This window comes from Suricata suricatta, chromosome 7 (assembly GCF_006229205.1).
Source record: "Suricata suricatta isolate VVHF042 chromosome 7, meerkat_22Aug2017_6uvM2_HiC, whole genome shotgun sequence".
In the NCBI taxonomy this organism is placed as follows: domain Eukaryota; kingdom Metazoa; phylum Chordata; class Mammalia; order Carnivora; family Herpestidae; genus Suricata; species Suricata suricatta.
The window spans coordinates 87,839,309-87,862,623 of NC_043706.1; the positions used below are offsets into that span (position 1 = coordinate 87,839,309).

At 33.0% G+C, this 23,315-nt stretch overlaps 1 protein-coding gene across 3 annotated transcripts in view; it reads left to right on the forward strand.

Annotated features, from left to right (window-relative positions):
• The window catches only part of GRIK2 (glutamate ionotropic receptor kainate type subunit 2), a 622,100-nt gene that overhangs the window by 443,486 nt on the left and 155,299 nt on the right, over nucleotides 1-23,315 (forward strand). For all 3 annotated transcript variants that reach the window (XM_029945013.1, XM_029945011.1, XM_029945012.1), the window contains one exon: nucleotides 16,438-16,661. In XM_029945013.1, coding sequence (XP_029800873.1) covers nucleotides 16,438-16,661 — 224 coding nt within the window. The remainder of the gene's footprint in view (nucleotides 1-16,437; nucleotides 16,662-23,315) is intronic.

Below are 23,315 nucleotides of genomic sequence, written 5' to 3' on the forward strand. Positions count from 1 at the left end.
ATTTCCAATCTCTCCCTTGGTTATTTTTTTTATCTTGTTTGGCCTCTCTACGGTTGAAATTGCACTCTCTATAGCCCTGTCAATGATGGCTATTCTATCTGTCTCACATCCACTTACTTTGAGAGACTGGGTCAGATCCTCTTGGTTGGCTGGATTAGGCAGCATGAGCTAGGCTCCAATATTTTAGTAATTTATACCTACAGAGATTGTTTATCACTCCCACTGCATATATATATACACATATATGTATGTATAGTAAAGGCATGATGGGGGCTCTGCTTCATGTTTTCTCACTCAAGAACCCAAGCTAATGGAGATGCCCCACATGAACACTGCTGATTATTCTACTGGGGAAAGAGGGAACATGGTGGCTTGAACACTGTCTTTTAAAAGTTTCTTTCCAGAATTGAAAGAACACCATATCTGTTTATATTCTGTTGTCCAAAAGAAATCATATGGCTGTGTTCAACTTTAAAGGAGAAAGAGGATGCAATCTGCCATGTATTCAGAAAAGGATAGGCTGGAAGGTAGTTGAAAAGCCATTCTACCATACTCTCCCTTGCTGTTCCTAGCTCAGACTCTCTGAGCTCCAGAAAAAAAAAACAGCCTTCTTTGAGGTTCATTTCTCTGAATATTCCTTCCCTGTATGACATTCACTACTCACTTCTAAATCACAATTTCTCTTCCGCTGTTGACTTCAGCCACTGGATCATAACCTTTGACATTAAGATGGTTGATTTTATGGTATTAGATAAATTCAATGTCCTTACAGAAGATTCATCCATCACCACAGCCTCTAAGCTCCTTAAGTTATTCATTTCTAGGTGACTCTCAGCCATATAATATTATAGATGGTTATAATTACATCATAATCATTATCATGACCCAAAGTACACTACTTTTAGACATAACTCAAAAGTTCAACTCTTTCTTTTTGCTTATAAATTTGACTACTCTACACTTGTTTTTGACTCTATCAGACCCATGAGTCGATTATCTATTTGTGTCTCTCTATTAATTATCTTCTCTCTTCACATTTCTCCATATCCAGTTTATTTTTTATAGTTTATTCTTACAAACACCCTTCTCTGATACCAGTTTATTTTTTCAACGGTGTTAAGCATTTACCTTCTCAAGACTTAATCCTGTATTAATCCATAGTCTTCTTCACTGTAGCTGATTTAGAAAAATAAACTCTGATGGAGAAAATCAACCAAATGTGAAGAGTGGACCCACTCTAAACTTATGGTCAGTAATCTTAAATGAGCTACAACTGCTATAAACTCTGGCCACCAAATTTTTAAAAAGTTTTTACTTATTGTTTTGAGACAGAGAGAGAGAGACAGATCATGAGCAGGGGAGGGGCAGAGAGAGATGGAGACACAGAATCTGAAGCTGGCTCCAGGCTCTGACCTGTCAGAACAGAGCCTGATGTGGGGCTCAAACACACAAATCTAGGATTATGACCTGAACTAAAGTTAGACACTTAACTGACTGAGCCACCATGGTGTCCCTGTTTTTTTTTTTAAACCATCACATTTTTTAAGATGTTTATTTATTTTTGAGAGAGAGTAATAGAGAGTTGGGGTGGGGGGCAGAGAGAGAGAGAGAGAGAGAGTCAGAGGATCCAAAGCAGGCCGTGCACTGACAGCAGTGACTCTGATGCAGGGCTCAAATTCACAAGCTGCAAGATCATGACCTGAGCTGAAGTTGGACAGTAAACCACTTGAGCCATCCAGGTGCCCCTAGTCACCATATTCTTTTTTTTCTTACATTTTATTGTTTTTGAGAGACAGAGAGAGACAGAGTGTGAATGAGGAAAGGGCATAGAGAGAATGTAAAGCAAGCTCCAGGCTCTGAGCAACTGTCAACACAGAGCTCAACAAGGGGCTCGAACCCATGAACGGTGAGATCATGATCTGAATTGAAGTCAAACGCTCAACTGTCTGAGCTACTCAGGTACCCCACCTGGTCAACACATTCTTATATTCTGCAACACTGTTTTCAAATATTTTCTACACCTTTAGTTTAACAGTCCCTCTTTAACTTGGTGCAGACAACCTGGTCTCTGGCTTCTGAGAGAAGTAGAAATTACTAGATGAGAATGTCTTACCCTCACACTGCTTCATTAATACCCATTTTTCATTTGATGGAGAAATTTGCCCTTCTTCTGCCTAAAGATAAACTCGTCATCTTTCTTTTGCATTCCAGCTCTGTTCAGGAATTTTTACACCCATGTCTCTTTCATCTCTAGACTCCTGGGCCTTATTCTCTTGATTTATTTCCATTTGTATTTTTAAAAGATTATGATTTCTCAATTAAAAAATATCCCTTTTGGGGCACCTGGGTGGCTCAGTTGGTTCAGCGTCCAGCTTCAGCTCAGGTCATGATTTCATGGTTTGTGGATTTGAGCCCTGCATCAGGCTCTGTGCTGACAGCTAGCTCAGAGCCTGGAGCCTGCTTCAGATTCTATGTCTCCCTCTCTCTCTGACCTTCCCCTGCTCGCACTGTCTCTCTCTGTCTCTCAAAAATAAATTTTAAAAAATCCCTTTCCACCACCACTCAGTGTTTTATTTTACCCTGTGAGTTAAATATTTTTACCATTTGGCTGCACTATCTACCTCCATGGCTTCACCTCTTACCCTTGATCATTTTTTAAGTAACATGACATTAAAAAGTCATTCTTGGTAATGTCTACAAGTTGTTAAATGCAGTGGATATTTGTTAGGCTTTATCTTATTTGATTTGTAAGAAGCTATTTTCTCCGCTTACTATTTTGTTCCTGAAGCACTCTTTTCCACTGGCTTCCATAATACTCTCTTCATTTTTCAATTGCCTCTCTGAGCTAACTGCTTTCTATTTGCTATTTTTACCTCTACTCCCTAGCTGTTAAGCAACACTAGAAAGAGAGTATATTATAATAAATTTAGAAAAAATACTGCTTTATTTCATGTCAGGATGGCATAGTAACATCATGATTTGATAGACTCCTCTTGGATTAATACCCATTAACAAAATCCATGCAAAAGAAGCAGAGTAAGCCTGGCTAAAACTATGGGACTTGGGGCTTCTGATCCCAAGGAAGGGTATGTTGGTCAAGAATTAACCATAGATTAAAAGTGCTCCATGTAAAATCCAAGTGTGAAGCCAGGCTTACTGTTTGACACTACGGCCTTGAAGGTGCCTTCCTTACTTGTGAAAGCAGCATCAAATACTGATGCCTGAGGCCTTGACTTATTTAAAACTTGTTGGACCTAGGTAAATGTAATGGTACTGATTAAGACAGGTAACTGGGAACTCTTTCAAGCTATCTAATTGTTTATGGACTAGATTGAAAATATCGCCAATATCTTCAAGAGATATGAATGTCAAATCACCCTTATAAGACATAGGAATGGATTGGAAGAATGGAGAGGGGGAATTGAGTGAAAGGAATGACAGAATCCCTAAAAAGGTACCTGTACGGATATATGAGAGCAAGAGAGCAAGAGAGACAGAGAGACAGAGAGAGAGAGAGACAGAGAGAGAGAGAGACAGAGAGAGAGAGAGAGAGAGAGAATGAAGTAGAAAAAATAATAAGAAAGCTTGTATTAAAAATATAATTGAATATGAATTTTCTTAATGAAAAATATTTCGTTGAGCTATCTGACACAGGTTTAAAGAAACTAAAGACAAAAGATCTTAAAAAGTGCTGTAAAATATTTAGACAAAAAAGAAATCCATAGTAAAAATAATGAAATACAAAAGTGTGAAAAATAATAAAATAATAAACATTTTTAAAGTTTCATGAAAAGATGTCAAAAAGAAAACTGAATAAAGATAATGTATACTGAAGAAAGTTAAATGGAAAAAATATACTGATTAATCAGTGCATAGCACAAAAAGATAAGAAAATAAACTGAAAAAATAACTAAGAGGTTTGGAGGATTGGGTGATAAACTCCATCATATCTCTGGTAGGAGTTCCAAAAGAAGATAGTGCAAGGAAGAAATTTGTAGAAGATAATAGCTAAGGATTTGCTAGAATTTTCCCAGGAAGGTCCTGCAAATCATGAACAGTTAATGTAGAAAAGTTCTAGTACTTTTGGGACCCCATGGGTCTAGGCCCCCTCTGTGATGATTTTGCCTTTTGTTGTCTTATGGCCAAAGTTCACCTTCAGATTATGTACTAACCACTTTTTAGACACAGCCTCTGCATATACTCCTTTTAAAAAGCTATTAACTGTCTGCTACTCATGTTGAAATTGAATGCCAAATCCACAGAAATCTTGTGATTCCATAGCCTGATAATCGTATTTTGAGGGAGGCCAACTTGGACTTTATAACTAATAATATGGAAAAGGCCTCAACAGTTTCTGTTATCAAATCAAAATAGTATATTCAAGAACTCAGCCAACCAGGCAGCTGTAACATCTTGCATTTAAATGAAAAGAGGTAGCAATCACATTAGGGGCAATTTTATTCTTCATCCCATAGCTTAAAATACAATGGCTGACTCAATAGGGACCTTGATTCATAGGGGTTCTTCTAAATTCCTGGGCCTGGTTCCGTGACAAGTTGAAACATGATGGTATTCACTGGGCTCCCGCGGTTATCCAGCACCATTGCTGCCTACACAGAATCAAAACAGGATGTGATCATTCTCATTCATGGGCAGAGCTCAAGGCCATTGGCTGTAACTCTAGCTATGATGTGAGCTGTTGCCAAGAGCTTGGGTTTTACTTTGCCCTTTGGAAAGCTAAAGACTGCCAGATTAAATATACCCCTTTCTTGGCCCACCAACTATGGGAACAAATTGTGGCTCTTGATTGGAAGGTGTGGATTGCTAATGAATTCGTAATCAAAGCTTATTAACTGCTATATTGGACTTTCTCATTCATAGTGTAAGTCTCATAAATCCCATGAATCTTCTAACCGCTCCATTGATCTCTTCCTCATGCAATTCATTGTGTTCTTATAGTTCCTCTGGAAATTTCTTGCTTCAAGGAATCTTATATAAGCTCTGGGAGGGATCATGTCTAACTGTCTTTGCATCCCTATTCTGCCTAGTCTTGCAGTAAATACTGATTGATAGATCCTGTTATATTATTTCACAGTTGAAATAACAGAAGCTGATTTTAATTTACTGTGGGATATATTTGTATGAAGTTTTGGAGAGGAAATAGTAATTACCTTCTGAAATCATGGGTATATGCTACTTTTTAATTTATTATTTATTTCAAGTCTTTGGAGTTTTTTTACATCTATAGAAAGATAATCTGATTGATTATTGCTCCCTCTAAATTCTACATGGAAACACTACATAAATATATGAAAAAGATAGGAATCAGTACCCTTGAAATATAGTAGCATTTTCTCCAACATGTTATGAAATATTTGATATAAGAAGTTCCATTTGAATCATTCAAGTTAAACTACCAATGAAAGAGGAGCTTATTTTTCTTTACCTCAAAATTCAAAATATATCAGCTGCTTCTCAGAAATTAGATTAAAGCAAAACAGTACTTTATTTACTCATATCATGTTTTAATAGTTCATAATCTGAAGAGAATTGTATTTTTACTGAAGTCAACCTGTAAGTTTAGGTCAAATAAAACTATTTGCATGTATATCTCAATCTTTATATTCTTAAACATAATGACCACAACACTACATGGATTTGCCTTATTGCTTACAATTGTCATTGTATTTGATTAGAGAAGGTTTTATATATATACAAATTTATAAAGGTTATATGTATATATGTATGTATATATATATATACACAAATGTATAAAGTATTTATTGGGGCACCTGGGTGGCTCAGTCGGTTAAGCCTCCGGCTTCAGCTCAGGTCAGATCTCACGTTCGTGGGTTCGAGCCCCGCGTCAGGCTCTATGCTGACAGCCAGCTCAGAGCCTGGAGCCTGCTTCCGGTTCTGTGTCTCCTTCTCTCTCTGCCCCTCCCCCTCTCATGCTCTGACTCTCTCTGTATCAAAAATAAAGAAAACATTAAAAATTTTAAAAAATGTATTTACTGAAATAGGAAAATAATATAAAATTATTATAATTGTTACAATAATATAACATTTCATTATATAAAAATTATAAAATTTAGGAATATAAAAAACAACCATAGTTCTACAACTAGTGACAAACACTATTAACATTTTGCTTGATTTCTTTCCAGTACTGAGTTTATACATTTAAAATGTTATTATGGGACTTATCAAACATGTGCAAATAGAAAAGTAAAGTGAGGGGCAACATATCCATCACCAGCCCTCAAAACTTATCAAACACTTCAGCAATATCATTTCCTCTCAACTCTCACCAATTTTTTTTTGCCACCTGTGTAATTTTGTAGCAATTCCTAGACTCCGTATCATGTTGTATATTTATTTCATTGTTCATGTATAAATAGTACTTATCATTAAAAGAGAGGGACTAATTTTTTTAATGTACATGCTCTCATTATCTCATGAAAAATATGATTTAATGACATCACTATTTATTTACACTCTTCTGATTGTTTTATAATACTTATTTACTCATTCATTACAATGTACTTATTTAAATTGGGATCTCAAAATTATCTTTTATTTGTGATTGGTTGATATATTACAAGAGTCATTCAACTATAGGTTCCCCTTCTTATCATGTTTTTATTTAGTTGAAGTCATATGTAATATTGTGTGTTTCTGTATTCACTCACATTCCCTTTCATTGGAGATATCATAAAATGTTATTTAATAGTGGATGGTAATTCTTTATTGTTATATCCTTATATATTAACCATCCCCTTTTGAGGCATGCAGAATACTTACATTTCCAGATTATAGGTGATCTTGAGGGAATGCCTTTGTATATTAGCCTGTTTCTGAAGTTAGAATTATTTCTTAAATATTTGAGGCATGACATTCTGGAGTTAAGTTTTAGGTGTATGTTTAAGGCTCTGGCAAGCTCAAATTGGTGGTCCACTTTTAATCAGTAGAAAAAGTTATTTGCTTATGATCTCTGTCTTAAAATCCTTTTACATCTACTAATAGACAATTAATTTTATTGTAGATGCTCTTTAAAAATAAAAAATATATTCTCTGATTTTAGAAGAAGAAAAAGAAGGAAAAGAGAAAAAGGAGAAAGGAAAGAAGGAAGGCAGGGTAGTTTAGATAAAATAATAGATGCAAAATCTAATATTTTTCTTAGAGACCGTTTTCTTATTATTTGCATCCAGTTCTCTACTATCAAACACTATTGCAACTGCAGGCACCTAGTGATGGAAAGACTTTTGTTTGCTACTTTGAAGGAATTTTTTTTGTTTAACCTTTATATTCAGTTTTACCAGTGAGTTATCGAAGCATCTTTAAATACATGTTGATGATATATTGTTAAAATATCATGAACAAATATGGGAATGACCTCACTTTTTATCAATAAACATGTGGAAGTGGTCTAAGTTCAGTTATTATAACTGAATTATTCAGAATCAAATACTCTAAAAGGAAAATACTGTTTCTCAGTGATATTTACAAAAAGCCATGAAGTTGTTCTTACTAATCAATGAGAGATTTTTGTACATGCAGGAGATCATATTGGGGTTGTAGGAACAAAGTCATGTCCCAGTTTGGAAATATTGTGCACAGTGTAGTTAATCTTTTTTTCTTCTATTATTATTATATAATGCTGAGTTACCACCTCATGGGATCAATATTTGATTATATTTTAATATGTAGTATAGTATTTTTTTATTTTAAAAATTTTTATTTATTTATTTGAGAGAGAGAGGCAGAGCGTGAGCAGGGGAGGGGCAGAGAGAGAAAAGGAAACACAGAATTCTAAGTAGGTTCCAGGCTCTGATCTGTCATTACAGGACCCGACATGGGTTTGAACCCATGAACCATAAGATCATGACCTGAGTCAAAGTCAGATGCTTAACCGACTGAGCCTACCCAGGCACCCCAATAGCTAGTATTCTATTTTAACAAATTCTAAGGCACAAGTAGTTTTCTTGCAGTTGAACTTAAACAAAATAATTCATAGGGATCACATAGAACAAAGATAAGAGGAAAAATCAAAATTGTATTTTATTTTAGTGGAAAAACACACTGAGAGTGACATGAGAGGTGCAATGATGCAAATTTTCTCTTCTAAATCTAACACCTTTCGTTTATGGTTGGAATATCTTTTTAATATAATGTTTCTATAATCCGTGGGATTTTCATGAGAGGATTAACAGGATGATTAAAGTAGGAGAAGGTGGGGACAGTTAGAGGCAGGTTACGGCTCCTCTGGCTTCCCTGTCTTGTTTCCACCCCTGAGCCTTTGTAACTCAGTCTCCTCTGCCAGAACTCACACCTCGTAATACCTCATAATACCTCGTGCCTCAGAAACTTTTACAGATATTGAACACATCATTTAGTTAAACCTTAATAAAAATTATTAAATAGTACAGATTCAAGGAATTTTATTTGTCATGGGAGCCAATAAAGACATGTTACAAAGTATGTTTTTGCTAGAGAATAATTGTAATCTACATGCAACACCAATATTGGCTAGCCGTTATACTAATATAAATATTTTTGTTACACAAAGTTCTTTCCTCCCGTGTATGTTATCAGTTTACCTATTTAACAAATTCCAATACGTTCTAGGTATTAGCATATGATACAGATTTTGAATGTAGGGATTTGAGTTAATTTATATTTGATCCATTGAATAAATTAATTTGATCCATTCAAAGGTAGGTTTGTGTAGTAATTCAGCATATGATGTGAATCTATTTATAAAGCAAAGTATGTTCTATGGAGCAAAGAGTTAAAAATCATGTTCTGTTGGAAGATATACTGTAGATCTATTCTGTATGGCATTAAAATGAGTGTAACAAATGCCTTTAGTTAAGAGTAATAAGACTATATAGGAAAATTAGTGTTATTTGCATTTTTACTGGAAAAGGGAGCAGAAGAGGTTGATCTAGGAGTGCCTCCCTATTTACTTATGTGGCTTGCAGGTGTTATTCACCATAAAACCTTCTTATTCCTCTCATATTGATTATTCTCAAGATCACTTTAATTTTTAAGCTCTTCAGCATCGTTTTTTTAACCTAGTAATAAAGAATAGATAATCAGAAGCTATACGATGAATTATAATACTGTCACTTTTCCTTATTAAACCCATTGTGCTTCTTAAAATACTAATGACAGAGTGTTTATGTATAAGTCCCATTTCAACTCAAGGTTTTGCAGATTAATGTAAATTCTAATGGTGAATGTCATTTTGCATTAATCCATTAGAGCAACAGGTGGCCAAGCCAGTAAAATTATAGCACAACTGTATATACCGCAATTTACTTATACACACTTCAGCTGAGATACTTATTAGCCTTTTCCAATTATTTGTTTCCGTTGTTAATCTTCCCTATGCCACATTGAACACCTGAGAAATAAGACTGTCCTAAGTATCTTTGTATTCTATACTTTGTCCAGGGCTCATGCTTCGTGGGTCTTGGTAATATTTTGTTAAGGAACACTTGTTATTGTGGCAAAGATTCTAAATAAATTGATTCTAAATTAATTATCAAATTACTTGGAAGTAATTAATATCCAGTTTTAAACATCATAATAAAACATTTTATATCATTATTTATAGCTATTATAATTTACTTATTATTTTAAAATAGGTCCCGGGAATTCAATGTGCTTAATCTCTTATACTGAAGAACAGTTTAGAAAGCAGAATTACAAGTTCACAATTTGATTAAGTAGGTTTCCTAGAGTTCATAGTCATCCATCTTAGTGCTAGTACTTGTTTCTTGGTCCACTCGTTGTGATCCCACATGATGTAAACTGGGAAATGAAAAAAGGTTTAGCAGAAAATATATAGGTGAAATAATAGCTTCAATCAGTAACAGGAAATTGTGTGAATGTTTTATAGGTGAAAGATATACCCTGAGATTTTAAATACTATTTTGAGTTGCTTCATTTTCTATTTTGAAACTTTTCATATAAATTTATTTTAAAGAAGACATGCATCATGTCTCTCTTTTCAAAAGATTCTTATTTGCTTGATGAATATATAATTACATTAAGTTTGAGTAATGTGGATTTTTCATTGTTTTTTTTGTTTAAATATGTAACTAACAATTATAAAATATGATATAATATTTTTCATATTTGGGTGATTGTCTTTGCAGAAGAAAATGTTTTCACTTACAATTTTAAAGGATATTAGTTATTTTATTATTAAAATTTTTTAATATTATTTTTGGGAGAGAGAAAAAGAGAGAGACAAGAGCGTTAGCAGGGGAGGGGCAGAAAGAGAGGGAGACACAGAATCTGAAGTAGGCTCCAGGCTACAGGCTAACACAGAGCCCACAAATTGTGAGATCATGACCTGAGCCAAAGTCGGATGCTCAACCAACTGAGCCATCCAAGTGCCCCAATATATTAGTTACTTTAAAATCAGGAAATCTATATATTCTGAATCCAGAAAAAAAAATATTGGAGACACTATCGTTCAGTTCTTTGCTCATGAGTAACCGATATACTAGATTCCACGTTGAATTATTGATATGAATGATTTCAGATTAACAGATATTTAGTGTTCTTTTTTTAGTTTTTAAATGTTTTTATTTATTTTTAAGAGAGAGAGGCAGCATGAGCAGGGGAGAGTCAGAGAGAGAGGGAGACACAGAATCCGAAGCAGGCTCCAGGCCCTGAGCTAGCAGTCAGCACAGAGCCCGATGCCGGGCTTGCACCCACGAACCGTGAGATCATGACCTGAGCAGAAGTCGGATGCTCAACTGACTGAGCCACCCAGGCGTCCCAACATATAGTTTTCTTGAAATTATCAATGTGGAAAACACTCCTGAATTTTTCTGTACCAATTTTTTCAAGGGAGCTAAACTAACTCAACTACTACGTTAAAAAACAAATGAGTGGCGCCTGGGTGGCTCAGTCACTTGAGCATCCGACTCTTGATTTTGGCTCAGGTTATGACCCCAGGGCCATGGGATTGAGCCCTGCATTATACTCTGTGCTGAGCCGGCTTGGGACTGTCTCTTTCCTTCTGCCCCTCTCCTTTGCTCACATTGTCTCTCTCTAAAACAAACAAAACCACAAATGAATCCTGTGGAAATACTGAACTGAAAGGAAGATATTGTAACAATTGTAACACAGAAGTACTAATATTTATAAGCCATCCAATTGAGAGTTCACAACAAAATCAGAACAGCATGGGAATACTACAACACAAAGCAAAAACAATTAAGTCTCCCTTCAACCCATGCACCCCCTGCAAAAAACCCATCACACTCTAGAACTGTTTTGGACCCACGGCTCTTCGGAAGAATTACCAGTTGAGAAGCTCATTTTTCAATTTGTCATTAATTTCAAGATTGTTAGATTTAGTCAATATCATATGAAATTACCAGCAGGCTTACTTAAGCATTAATAAAGTAACAGCTATTACTTGTGTTTAATACTACTATCTGCATTAAAGTCTTTCTTAATCCTCTCTGTTCAGGCTCTTATTGTATAAAAGAAATCTCCTCATTTTATAACTCAGTTGCCCACTGCACACTATGTACTATGTGGTTACTACTAGGTTTGGTGAAAAGCAACTGAAGGCATATTTATAAAATATAAGGTTATGTTTTTTGAACCTATAAATAGATATTATGCTGTATACTGTAAATAATGTATATAATTTATAGAAGTTTGAAGCTAGGTTTTCACATTTATGAAAGATTTAACTTAAAACTCATTACTTTTTTCCTAAAACACAACTAGTGAGTACTAACTAACATAATGATATGAAGTGACTTCTTGTTTATTATAATAAGTGAAGCCAACTTATCACAGAAATATTAAATAAGAAATATTTTACCAGATTTTAATTGTTATTTTAGTTATATAAAAATAGAAATCCTGCACATGAAAAATCTCACTGTTGTAAGAAGACAAACCTCAGGAATATTTTTTTTCTTTAAAGACATTTAGGGAATTGCTGGGGAAAGAATTGTTTTATGCATTCATTCGATCATTTAAAAATATTTAATGACTACTCTGTCCCAGACACTATACTAAGCACTGGAGATGCAGAAGTGGACTCGAAACATATACATTCTATCAGAAGGAGGTCAACAATGAATGACATAATTTCAGGTCATGCTAAGTTTTATAAAGAAAATGAACATGGTAAGGAGCTAAAGAGTGATAGGTTAAGTGGCTAATTAAGATCCCTTTGAGTGACTAATAATAGAAAAGATACACCAAAACATTAAAGAGAGTGAATAAGCCAGGTGATATATAAGGAACAAGCTTAACAGGGAAAAGGAATAGCAAGTATAAAGGCTTTGAGACAGAAATGTATGCACATTTAAAGATTAACAAGGCAACCAGAGTTATTGGAACAAGAGTGAACCCACTAAGACCAGAAGAGTGATAAGGAACTGAAACTGATTACATAATTAGGGGCCATCTCTTACAGTGCTTTGTAGACAAAGATTAGGTTGTATTCTATGTCTGCTACAAGTCACTGGAGAATTCTTTACATACTCTGGTATGTGTTTTAAAAAGAGCTTGTCTTGGATGAAGAATAACTCTAGTTGGGCAACAATGAAAGCAGCAGACCAACTAGGAGGCCACTGTAAGGGTCCAGGCCGCATGACCAGGTGGATGGTGGTGGAAGTGGCATACCACATGTACAGAAAGTGAACTATGTTTCCCTAAAAGTGCATTCCGAGGCAGAAGCATGTGTTCACATTATGCCTTGTGAAGAGTTTAGTAAAGTGTGAGATCACTTATAAGTTATGTTAAAAATAATATAATTAACTAGCTTAAATGTCTTAGCTAAATCAATTAAAACATATCCAATTTATTTAAGCACACTTACCACTGTATTTTACCCACTGTCCTAAGCATTTCAATATATTGTGAAATGGAAAATGTTTAGAACTGGTTTTTCATTGTTTAATTATAAAAACTTTCAGAAGTATGCATAAGATGTTTCACTGACCAGAGCATGTATTATAAGATAATATCATTATGTTCTTTCATTACTAGGACTTTGTATAGAAGGTTTTCTCAACATGATCAAATTAAGAGTCATTATAACATTCATGAAGATAGGCTTTGTTATCTAATTTTTCTATTAGGTAATTGGAAATTAGACCAATAAATGTTACCATTGTTCTATGAAACTTTAATCAAATGATTGCTATTAACTATAGAACTCCATAAAAAGAATTATTCTGTTTTCCTTTAGATGGGTTAGTTCACTAGAAATTACATTAATGTACAAATAAATCTTATTTCTAGAGTAAGATCAGAAAAAAGTTAATTTTGAAATTCTCTGGGTAATTTTTGTTGAAAATTTTAGTAAGTTAAACTATATTTTAGTAAGTTGAAACTTCATTTAGCAAACATTTACCAAGTAGTTCCTTGGTGTCAGGTTTTGTCCAATGACCTAGGGATATTTGATTATTATGACAGTAAAACAATTTGGAAAACTTTCACATAGAATGATAGAATATTAAATTAAAACTTATTAACAAGATAGCTGCTTCCCAGGCATCTTTGTGAAATTTCCAGGGATGGATACATTATCATAGCAACTACACTCTAATTAATTTAATCAACACAACATTAAATACTACTAACTGAGGATATGGTTAAAACAATGTTATTTTTAAAAATAGATTTTTTAGAGTAGTTTTAGATTTATAGAAAAATTGTGCAGAAAGTTGAGTTTCCATACCTTCTCCCATTCTACCCTGGTTTTCATTATTATTAACAGCTTCCTTTAGTGTAGTACATTCATTACAATTGAACAATCATTGAGACATTAGCTAAAGGCTATGGTTTGCATCAGTGTTTACTGTTTGTGTTGTACAGTTTTATAGTTTTTGATAAATGCACAGTATCATGTACCCACCATTATGATTTCTTACAGAATAATTCCACTATCTTAAACATGTTCTGGTTCCACCTATTTGTCACTCTGCTCCCCTGAGCCCCTGTCAACCATGGATCTTTTTATTGCCTGTGTAGTTTTGTCTTTTCCAAAATGTCATATAATTGGAACCATACCAGATGTAGTCTATTCAGATTGCCATTTTGCATTTAGCAATATATGCATTTAAGGTCCTTCATGTCTTTTCATGTCTTGATAGCTCATTTCTTTTTATTGCTGAGTAATATTTCATTATAGGAATGTACTGCAGGCTGTGGATACATTTATTTGTTTAAATTAAATGTCTAATTGTGTCTGTTTATATCTTCTGTTTCAAATGACTAATTTCTTTTATAATTGAAAGAATTTTACTGCAGAATGTTTTGTCTTTTTTTTCACTTTATATTCAAGATAGAAAATTTATTTTAGGCAATGCTAAGTAAATTTTGAAGTTTGATTTATGTCTAGTCAATGATATTAATTCATGCCTGTGGAACAACTTACTATTTTTGGAATAATTTAGTAGTTTTGTCTTAATATATGTTATGTGAATTGTTTCCTAACTTTTGTTAATATCTATTATGAATTTAAATGTATTTTAACTCCTTAAAGAATGTTCACTTATATGCTCTACATGTGATAAAATTTTGCCTTTCGTGTGCATAGGGTGAGGGAGGGTGCACGGTGAAGTGGTACATAGATAAACTGTACTGTATATTCAGCTCCCTGAACAGAAGCAAGTCACCATTTCATGTTGTGCACATTTTTTTTTTACCTAGAATCTGTTTCTTAAATGATCACTTTCTTTCCCTAACAAACTTCTTTACTTTTTCAAACCGTCTGTACTTCCTTCCCTTCTGTCTTAGAGGAAATGCTGTCTCTTCCTTGTGGAAAGTATTCCATCTTCCTAAACTCTGCACTTGACCCTTTAAATTCTCAGTGACTGTAATCTATTAATCACTGTCCTTGCTTCTATATATTCCCCTTTCCATCTCTACAGATTCCTTAATAAGTGAACAAATGAATGTCTCCATGATTCCCAATTTCTGGTTTCTGAGATGCATCTCATGCTTAGTTTTGGTATAGACTCCAATAGCCTGGGGTTTAGGTCCTGGTTCCAATGCTCAGTTCGTTCTGTGACCATGAACAAGTTTTTGACTTCTCATGGATTCAGTTTCCTTATCTTAAAATGGGGATAATAGTAGGATAGTGTAAGGATTAAATGTGACAACTCATGTAAAGTTCTTATCACAGTGCCTGTTGCATAGCAGATGCTTAAAGAACATTACCAAATATTATTGCTAAATTGATATTTTCTTAGATTTATGAATATGTAATATGATGATATCTTCTCCGAGACCCTTAATACCTGTTTTTTCCTTCCTAGTATTTAGAGAAATGTCTCTCTCTCTTCACTGCTGCTCAGAGGTACTCTATTTATGCATCTGAGTGCTCCCTCCTTCCCCCACAGACCCAGCACACAAATGTACTCAAATACATATCGAGAATAATATTGTAAACAAATGTAACCTTTTAGTGAAGTTTCTTTTTTAAGTTCTCTAACAATCCTAGAAGTAAGAAAACAAGACCCAATTTAATTATTTTGTCTATCTTTCTGTAGCTCTCTACAAGCAGCATTTCTTATTTATTCTCGAAAAGCCCAGTATGTTTATGAAAATAAAAGAAGTAGAGATACAGCTTCCTGTCATATATGAGAATAGATGCCTTTATTATTTAAAATATTATAATTATTTCCTGCAAAATATTACAGCTTAAGTTCATCCCTGACAGATGGTTATAACATGATGAGTGAAAAGCATTAGTAATTTAACATATTTAAGCTACCGTGGAAAATTAGCAACTTTGTGAAAATTGAAAAACTCATTTCCTAATGCGATTTAGGCAAGGCTGCAAGGATTTTCATTGAATAATATAAAACAAATTAGAGGGATAGAAACAAAACTCAGGGGCAGTAAACACAATCACATTAAAAGATGATTTTTCAAAATGTTAACTATTTAAAGACTAAAACCTTTTAACTATACTCTACAGTTTTAAAACAAGAAAAACATATTTCTTGATTATCGGCTAAATAATTTGAGGTAGATATTATGCTTATTACTATTTAAAATTTGATCAAGGTGTTTAGACAGTCATAACATATTAAATGTATTTTTTTTGGATTAAAAATAATGACAAGAAGGTTCCACAGCATAATAATTCGGTCCTAATGGTACAGTGTTTCTTCAGTTTTCTCATTCCATACAGCTTTTTTTTCTTTCTTTAGCTACTTATAATAAATGCTGTTTGCAAATCTAGGAGGGCATAGAAATCAGTAGCAGAAAAATCAGATGCTTCAATTCAGGGTCAAGAATGCTTTAAATGTTAACATAATAGTTACTCAGACAATTCTCAAGTGTGAAATATTTGTTTTGCTTAATTTGGATGTTGACTTCTTTTTTGAGACTTAGAACCAATTTCCCCCCGTTTTTTTCTGTTTCTCTCCACAGAAAGCTGACCTTGCAGTTGCCCCACTGGCTATTACCTACGTTCGAGAGAAGGTCATCGACTTTTCCAAGCCCTTTATGACACTTGGAATAAGTATTTTGTACCGCAAGCCCAATGGTACAAACCCAGGCGTCTTCTCCTTCCTGAATCCTCTCTCCCCTGATATCTGGATGTATATTCTGCTGGCTTACTTGGGTGTCAGTTGTGTGCTCTTTGTCATAGCCAGGTAACATGCTCACTTTTGTGATTTTTTTGGCAATTGTTACCTCCTTTTTCTAACTAATAATTGTCAAAAGTCACAATACTTTTACTTTTCTTCTTCTTTATTTCCCTTGGGGTGCTGAAATAATGAACTTCTAAGAGTCACCTACCTTATTAAAATCTACTGTACTGCCTTTTTGGGCAGAAGCATGCTGGTTGTATCAGTAAGCTATAACTGCAGAAGAGTTTACTCTTTAATTAGAATCTAAAAGCAGTCCAAATCACTATGCCATAAAAATCATTTCCTCATTTTGCTCTTGAGTGAGACAGTAAAATAGTATAATTCACTTATTTGAATTGATAAATCAGTCATAAGAAAGACCAAAGTGGTAAGATTTAAAAGGAGGCTTTTATTAATCAGTGAAGGCTAATTAAAAATGAACATTTTACATATAAAAGGACTATCATTGTTTTCCATATAGAATTTCTCATTTTTCTACAAAATACTTATAATGTATAGCTATAAATATATTTTTGCTCTATCATCACAATTAAATATTAAATAGGAAGGTTAATTTTTCAATTGTATTATATAGCTTCTTCTGATAAATTTATCACTAAGGATATTCATCCTTTTTTAAACTTATTCTTTTCTCAATGAAGTTATATATTTTTTCCTAACAATAAAAAACAATTCATTCAATTAAAAAAGAGAATCACTTCTAAGCATAAAATTTTTTGATATATGCATATTTTTATAGTTATACACAGATATTTTTGATATGTATATATAAATGTTATGCAAATTTATAATATACTCCCCCAATTGGTTTAGTACTAACACACGAATCCTTCAGATAATTATCATTTGCATTTGGCTGAAAATTTGTATTGGAACCATATGAACATATAGCTTTTGTAGCTGTATGGTAGATCATGTTAAAATGTATTTGAAGTTTAGAATTCTCCCCCAGAAACTGAGAATTTGGAGTATAAAGTTCCTAAGCCTTTAGCTCTAGATTTTTTTTATGTCATCTGTAGACAAAAGAACCTTCTCATTTTTGAGCATTTTTGCATCAATCACAAATATTTTATAGCGACAAGTGTAAACTATCCTGCTTTATATGTAGTCAGAGAAAAAAGTTCAAAGATTACAGTTTGAATAATTCAATGGTTGGAGAACTCTACAGCCTGCCCAGGAGGCAAACAGAAAAATAAATACTCCAAAGTACAGAAAAAGCCTTTCATGCTGTCTGCAGATACACTTGTCCCTTCTTAATCAAATTAACAAGTTCTCAGGAAGAATAAAATCAAAGCCTAGGAACAAATGTCTTGATACCATTCTGAGACAACTGTGCAGGCATCAGTCAAGCTGAATTAAGTCTAACGTAGTTTCCGGGGGACCTTAAGTAGAGACTATTGAGTTACCTCAAACTTGTATTACGAATTTCAGATATTCCTAATTTTCTGAGCCCAGTTCTTCTGAGATTATATTCAAAGGCAAATACTGAAACATCTGAATTCTTCTTCAGTTTAAAATTACATTTGCAAATAGAGGTATGTAAAACAGCTATGCACTGATCCAATTTTCAAAATATTTTTTAAACTCTCACTTTGATAACTATCAAATAAAATAATGATATAATATCTGTATAATTATGGTACCTTGTGCTAATTTTACACAGAATAAATACATCTATACCATTCTTTTTGAGAATGTAGCATTAGATGGTGTTCTATTTTTAAGTGTCATTTAATTTTTGAATATTTCTGTTATATTTTGTTGTTAGTTATTAAGTGAATGAATTGAAAATGATCCTGTTTCAGCATCCTATTCAATGAAAAGACTCATACAGTTTCACAAATTAAGTATAATATCTTCATTTATAGCTAAATTAACACATATTTTATTAAATAATAAACAATGTCAGGTATCCTATATTAACTAACAAATAATATTAGGTATCTTGGTAAATAAACAAAATATACAAATCAATTCGTAATACAAAAATAAATTCTTTGCAGATTATCCCTGATATATTTTGTTAAATACTCTATATTAAAATAATATATAAATACTTGTTACATTTAAAAACAACATACTTGTTACATTTAAAAACAACATACTAAGAAGTCAGATTAAAAGAAAATCTTTTGAATAGAGTCCAATTAAATTCTTAACTGAGCTTCCAAAGCCAAATAAATTTATATAATTAAAATCCATTATACTTCCAGTAAAAAATAATTCAGTCTGATATGGTATTGAAATCCTGTTCCAATGAAAATTCATAATGTGCAAACCAGACAAAATGTCCAGGTTTCACTGCAGAACTTAATTACCTTTCTAATGTAAACGGTATTATAATATTCATTATCAATACAAAATAAATATAGAATGTTGATTTTAACTATGAATGGACACTGTGTCTCATGTCGTGTAGAGATCACTAATGAAGTCATTAACATTATTATACTAACGTTACCATATAAATATGGCATTTTCTTTATGTATATTTTTGTCTCTTGATTACAGAGAAAGACAAATTATATTTGAAAAAATCTCAGATATGTGTTTCATTCTCCTAAAAATCACAGAAACAAAGTTCTATAATAATACTATGTCAACACCAAGCTTTTATAATAAATTAAGTACTGATTATAATTCTTAGAATTTGTTTTCTAAAATTAAATTAAAAGCGGATTGTTATTGTGATACCTATTAAAAATTTCCCTTCACCCTTATTGTATGAGAAAAAGATTATCTAAAAATACTTACAAATGCTCTAAATCTTTTAAACCACTATTAAGAAAGATTTTCTTGGGATGGTTTCATAATCTATGGTCTATTGCAAAGAGTTGCCTTATCGTTTATAGCATAATGACATAACCAGCATGCTAATATGAATTAGCTGAGAACTCTTTTCACAGTAGAGATAAACCTGAGGCACAGCGTTCCTCATGGAATGGCCTTACCCTGGATATCCTAACCATAGCTCTTGCCTGACAGAGGATTAGGAAGAAATCTTATACATGACAAACTTGTACTTAATCATGTTTGTCCCTAAACCTTTTTCCTCTCTCTTTCTATTTTCCTCTGACCTAGGTATATTAGTATAGAGACAGCAGTTAGTCATATAAAGAGTCTGGTTAGGAAATCCACCCTTTATACTCAGAATGAGAGGTTATTTTTCACCTTGCTTCAAATATTTTCTTTACTAAACAACTGATAATACTGACCCAGTAGGTATATTTATAAAATGAGCCAATTTAAATGCCCCATAATGTTAGATTTTTTTTCTTTTAACAATAGGTGTCTTTAAGACCAGAATTGTTTTGATATTCAGCATGTAATTCTTGGTCTAGAGTTCTTAATAATTCGGTATAGAGGTGAATCACCAAAGACCAAACTTAAAAGAAAAGACTAATGCTCTATACATTTTCCTCCAACAGGATTGATGGAACTGTAATAATAATTCACTAAGCTTATAATAATATTGCATATTTTATTCTGAGATTGACATTTTAAAATTAAATACAAATAAACTGGGGAAGAAAAGTAATACTATACCATTTTTTAAGTAAGAATTTTATTACAGAGAAATTTCTTAGGTTATTTAAATGAACAAGTGAATATGATCAAATGTAGGAAAAAGAGTAAAAGAAAGCAAACAATATTGGCTAACCTGGCCTACTTAGGAAAGATACCAAATCCAAGGATATTCAGTATGTGTTACGTACATAACATTAGTTTTTCTATGTTAAAAAGAATATAGGAGTTTCTTACGTGTTTGGGGGTTGAATTACTTTGCATGATTATTGGAATATTAGAATACCATCTATTACTGGATTAGACAGCAGGAGTTGGTCTCCCTAGAATCTGTTTAACGGTTTATAAACATAGTGACCACCAGGACTTTCTTGACACATATTTTGGCACTAACATGGTCTGGGGTCACAAGATGAGAAGGCTATTGCAATACTGAGAGTTCTTAAACTTGTAAAAATATTCTGTATTTTTCCTGGTGCTCAGAGGTAAAGATGTTCCAAACATAGTCTTTTTGATGGTTTAACTGAGTTTAGAAAGCCATGTCCAAAGTGCTTGCATCAACAGCTCTGATCTAGGCTCCTGACTAGTGTGCAATAGCTTTCATACACTTGTCACAATGATGGGTGACATTTAATGTACAGAGAAGGGCAACAATGACTTATTATGCCCTTGGAAATGGATAACTTTTGGTGGGATGTTCAATGTTAAACTAATATGCTGTCAAAAAGACTGTTGTCACATTGAAATGAAATGCCAGTTTTGGTGTGCCTTTGCCACCAACTTGCCCACCTCTTACTGGAAAACCATTTCAGTTTTACCTTTCCATAACATGATTTTAGATATATTTTCCTTTAAATTTTTGGATGTTTTTTTACTTAAGTAAATTTCAGGAAAGCCTATCTGTTAGTCCTCTATCCATTTAGCAATTTTCTGAAAATTTAAAGTTTGGTTTGAAATAATGCTGTTTTTCTATTATTCCTTTCATACATATGAAAGTGATTATATTAGCAAAAACTTCAGTTATGGACCTAAAAGTCACCATTGATGAAAACTTAATGCACTTGCAAACTATATTTCCATAGGAGATGGAGTTACTTCTACATTAATAACATGTTTTTTCACAATTGTTACTTGGTAAATGTATTACAAAGTAATTTCTCTCTTTATTTGTAATGGTTCCAATGATGTTCATGGCTACAAAATAGAGATGGAGTCACTAACACAGAAAAAATTCTTCTTTTGTATTAGTAGAACCAAACCAATTGAAAGTAAGTTGCATTGGTGACTTTTTTTCCAGCTTATGGTGAATATTGTATATAGATAATTGAGGCAGTGGAAATTTTGACTGCAATTATATGTAAAGTCTGAAGAATCAGAACCTCAAATACTATAAGAAAAAATAAACGTATATTCAACCTCTCAATTTTATAATTATGCTAGACATTTACATAAATACAAGATTTGAAAAAATCAAGTAATACAAAAAATTTTAAATTAAAGTGCTTATTTTGGTAATCTTCATAATCTGATGCTTTTTGGCATCTTTTTCTTTTAAAGACAATTGTGATTGAGTTCTTTTAGAAGTTTTGATCTCTCATTCCAAATTATTTTTTGACAGTTTTTTTATTGTTAGGGAAAAAGTAAATATAATTGCAAGAGCTGAAGTTTGATAGTCTATTTTTATTTTTTACATCCTATGGATAAATTATTTTCCTCTTTGTCTCTCCTTGCCTCCATCACCAAATTAAATTCAAGACTTTCTAGGGGTGGAAAAGTACCTGTCTGTATAGTCACTGCAAGTGTGTCCCCTCAATAAATTTCCTGGCCAATGAGCTTTTGAGGACTATGGTCACCCTGTTATAATTTGTTTCAAATTAGAAGTTCCACAGTATCTAGTTCTGAAAATCACAGATACTAATTTTAATAAATTATACTATATAGAGAGTAATATTAAGAAACTCAAGAATGATAAGTTTTGAAGATGAATGTTTGTTAAATTATTATACTTGCTACCAACAAATGATACCTTTTTTTTTAATGAATCCTTTATGGAATATGTAATTCTGTTTTTACACACACACACATACACACACACACACACACACAGAAACTGATGAGAAGCATAGTCTTTTAAGAGATTTTTTTTTTCTTTGAAAGATTTGGAACAGGGGTATAGTGTCATCTTTGACACTTGCTATTATGTCTAATACATTTCCCACTAGTTAATTAGCATGGAAAAACTAATAGGACAAGAATGACACTGTGAATGGCTATTTTTCTTCCTATTTATTTTTTTCTTTCCTCTGTGTGTGTGTGTGTGTGTGTGTATGTGCGCATACTTTAACTGTAAGAAAGAAATTCTTTGAGATGATTTTTAAGAACCAACAAGATAAAGAGAACCAAGCAGTTGCTACCAAGTGATGCATTTATTCTTCCATATTTTGTATGTCTCTAGACAGCTACTTCTCCCATAGTTACATTGTACTGTGAATTGTTTGTAAGAGGCCATCTTCCCACCTTGTTCTTTCTGTGTTAATTCTCAAAACAAAATTGTGCTTCTGTTTTTCTATAGCCCCCAGAAAAATCATCCCTTCAGACTTTCCAAAGGAAGGGTCTTTATCAACTAACAAATGTCTTTATAATCTGAAAAGTAGGGTTTTCTCCCCTATATGTCTCTGTACAATAGAGAGTACTCTGCTGAAAAATGGCAGTTGTCTTGAAAAATGTAGAAAAATAAATCAATATTTTTTAGATGGTAAGCATAACACCTAAATTAGTAACATTTTACCTCGATAAAGTTGTTCTTTTGCTATAGCTTCATTGGTGTGAAAGTTCTTTCAGATGGATGTTTTCATGTATAGTCTTGTATTGGCTGGTGGGTTTTGTGGAGGAAGTCATTCAGGGGGAAAAGGAAGGAAACATACAAATCGCATGTCAACAGTGGCCACGTTTTATCTGAACCACGGAGAAGTTAATTTTTTAGCTTCTTTTTTCAGTAACTTTATGTTTTTATGGTTTGATATAAGGAACGAACAGATGTACATAACCACACCACTAGACCTGTAGCAAGTGAAATTTGAAATGTTCTCCCTTTAATTCTAGCTTTGTTACACTTTTTAAATTCTAATTTAT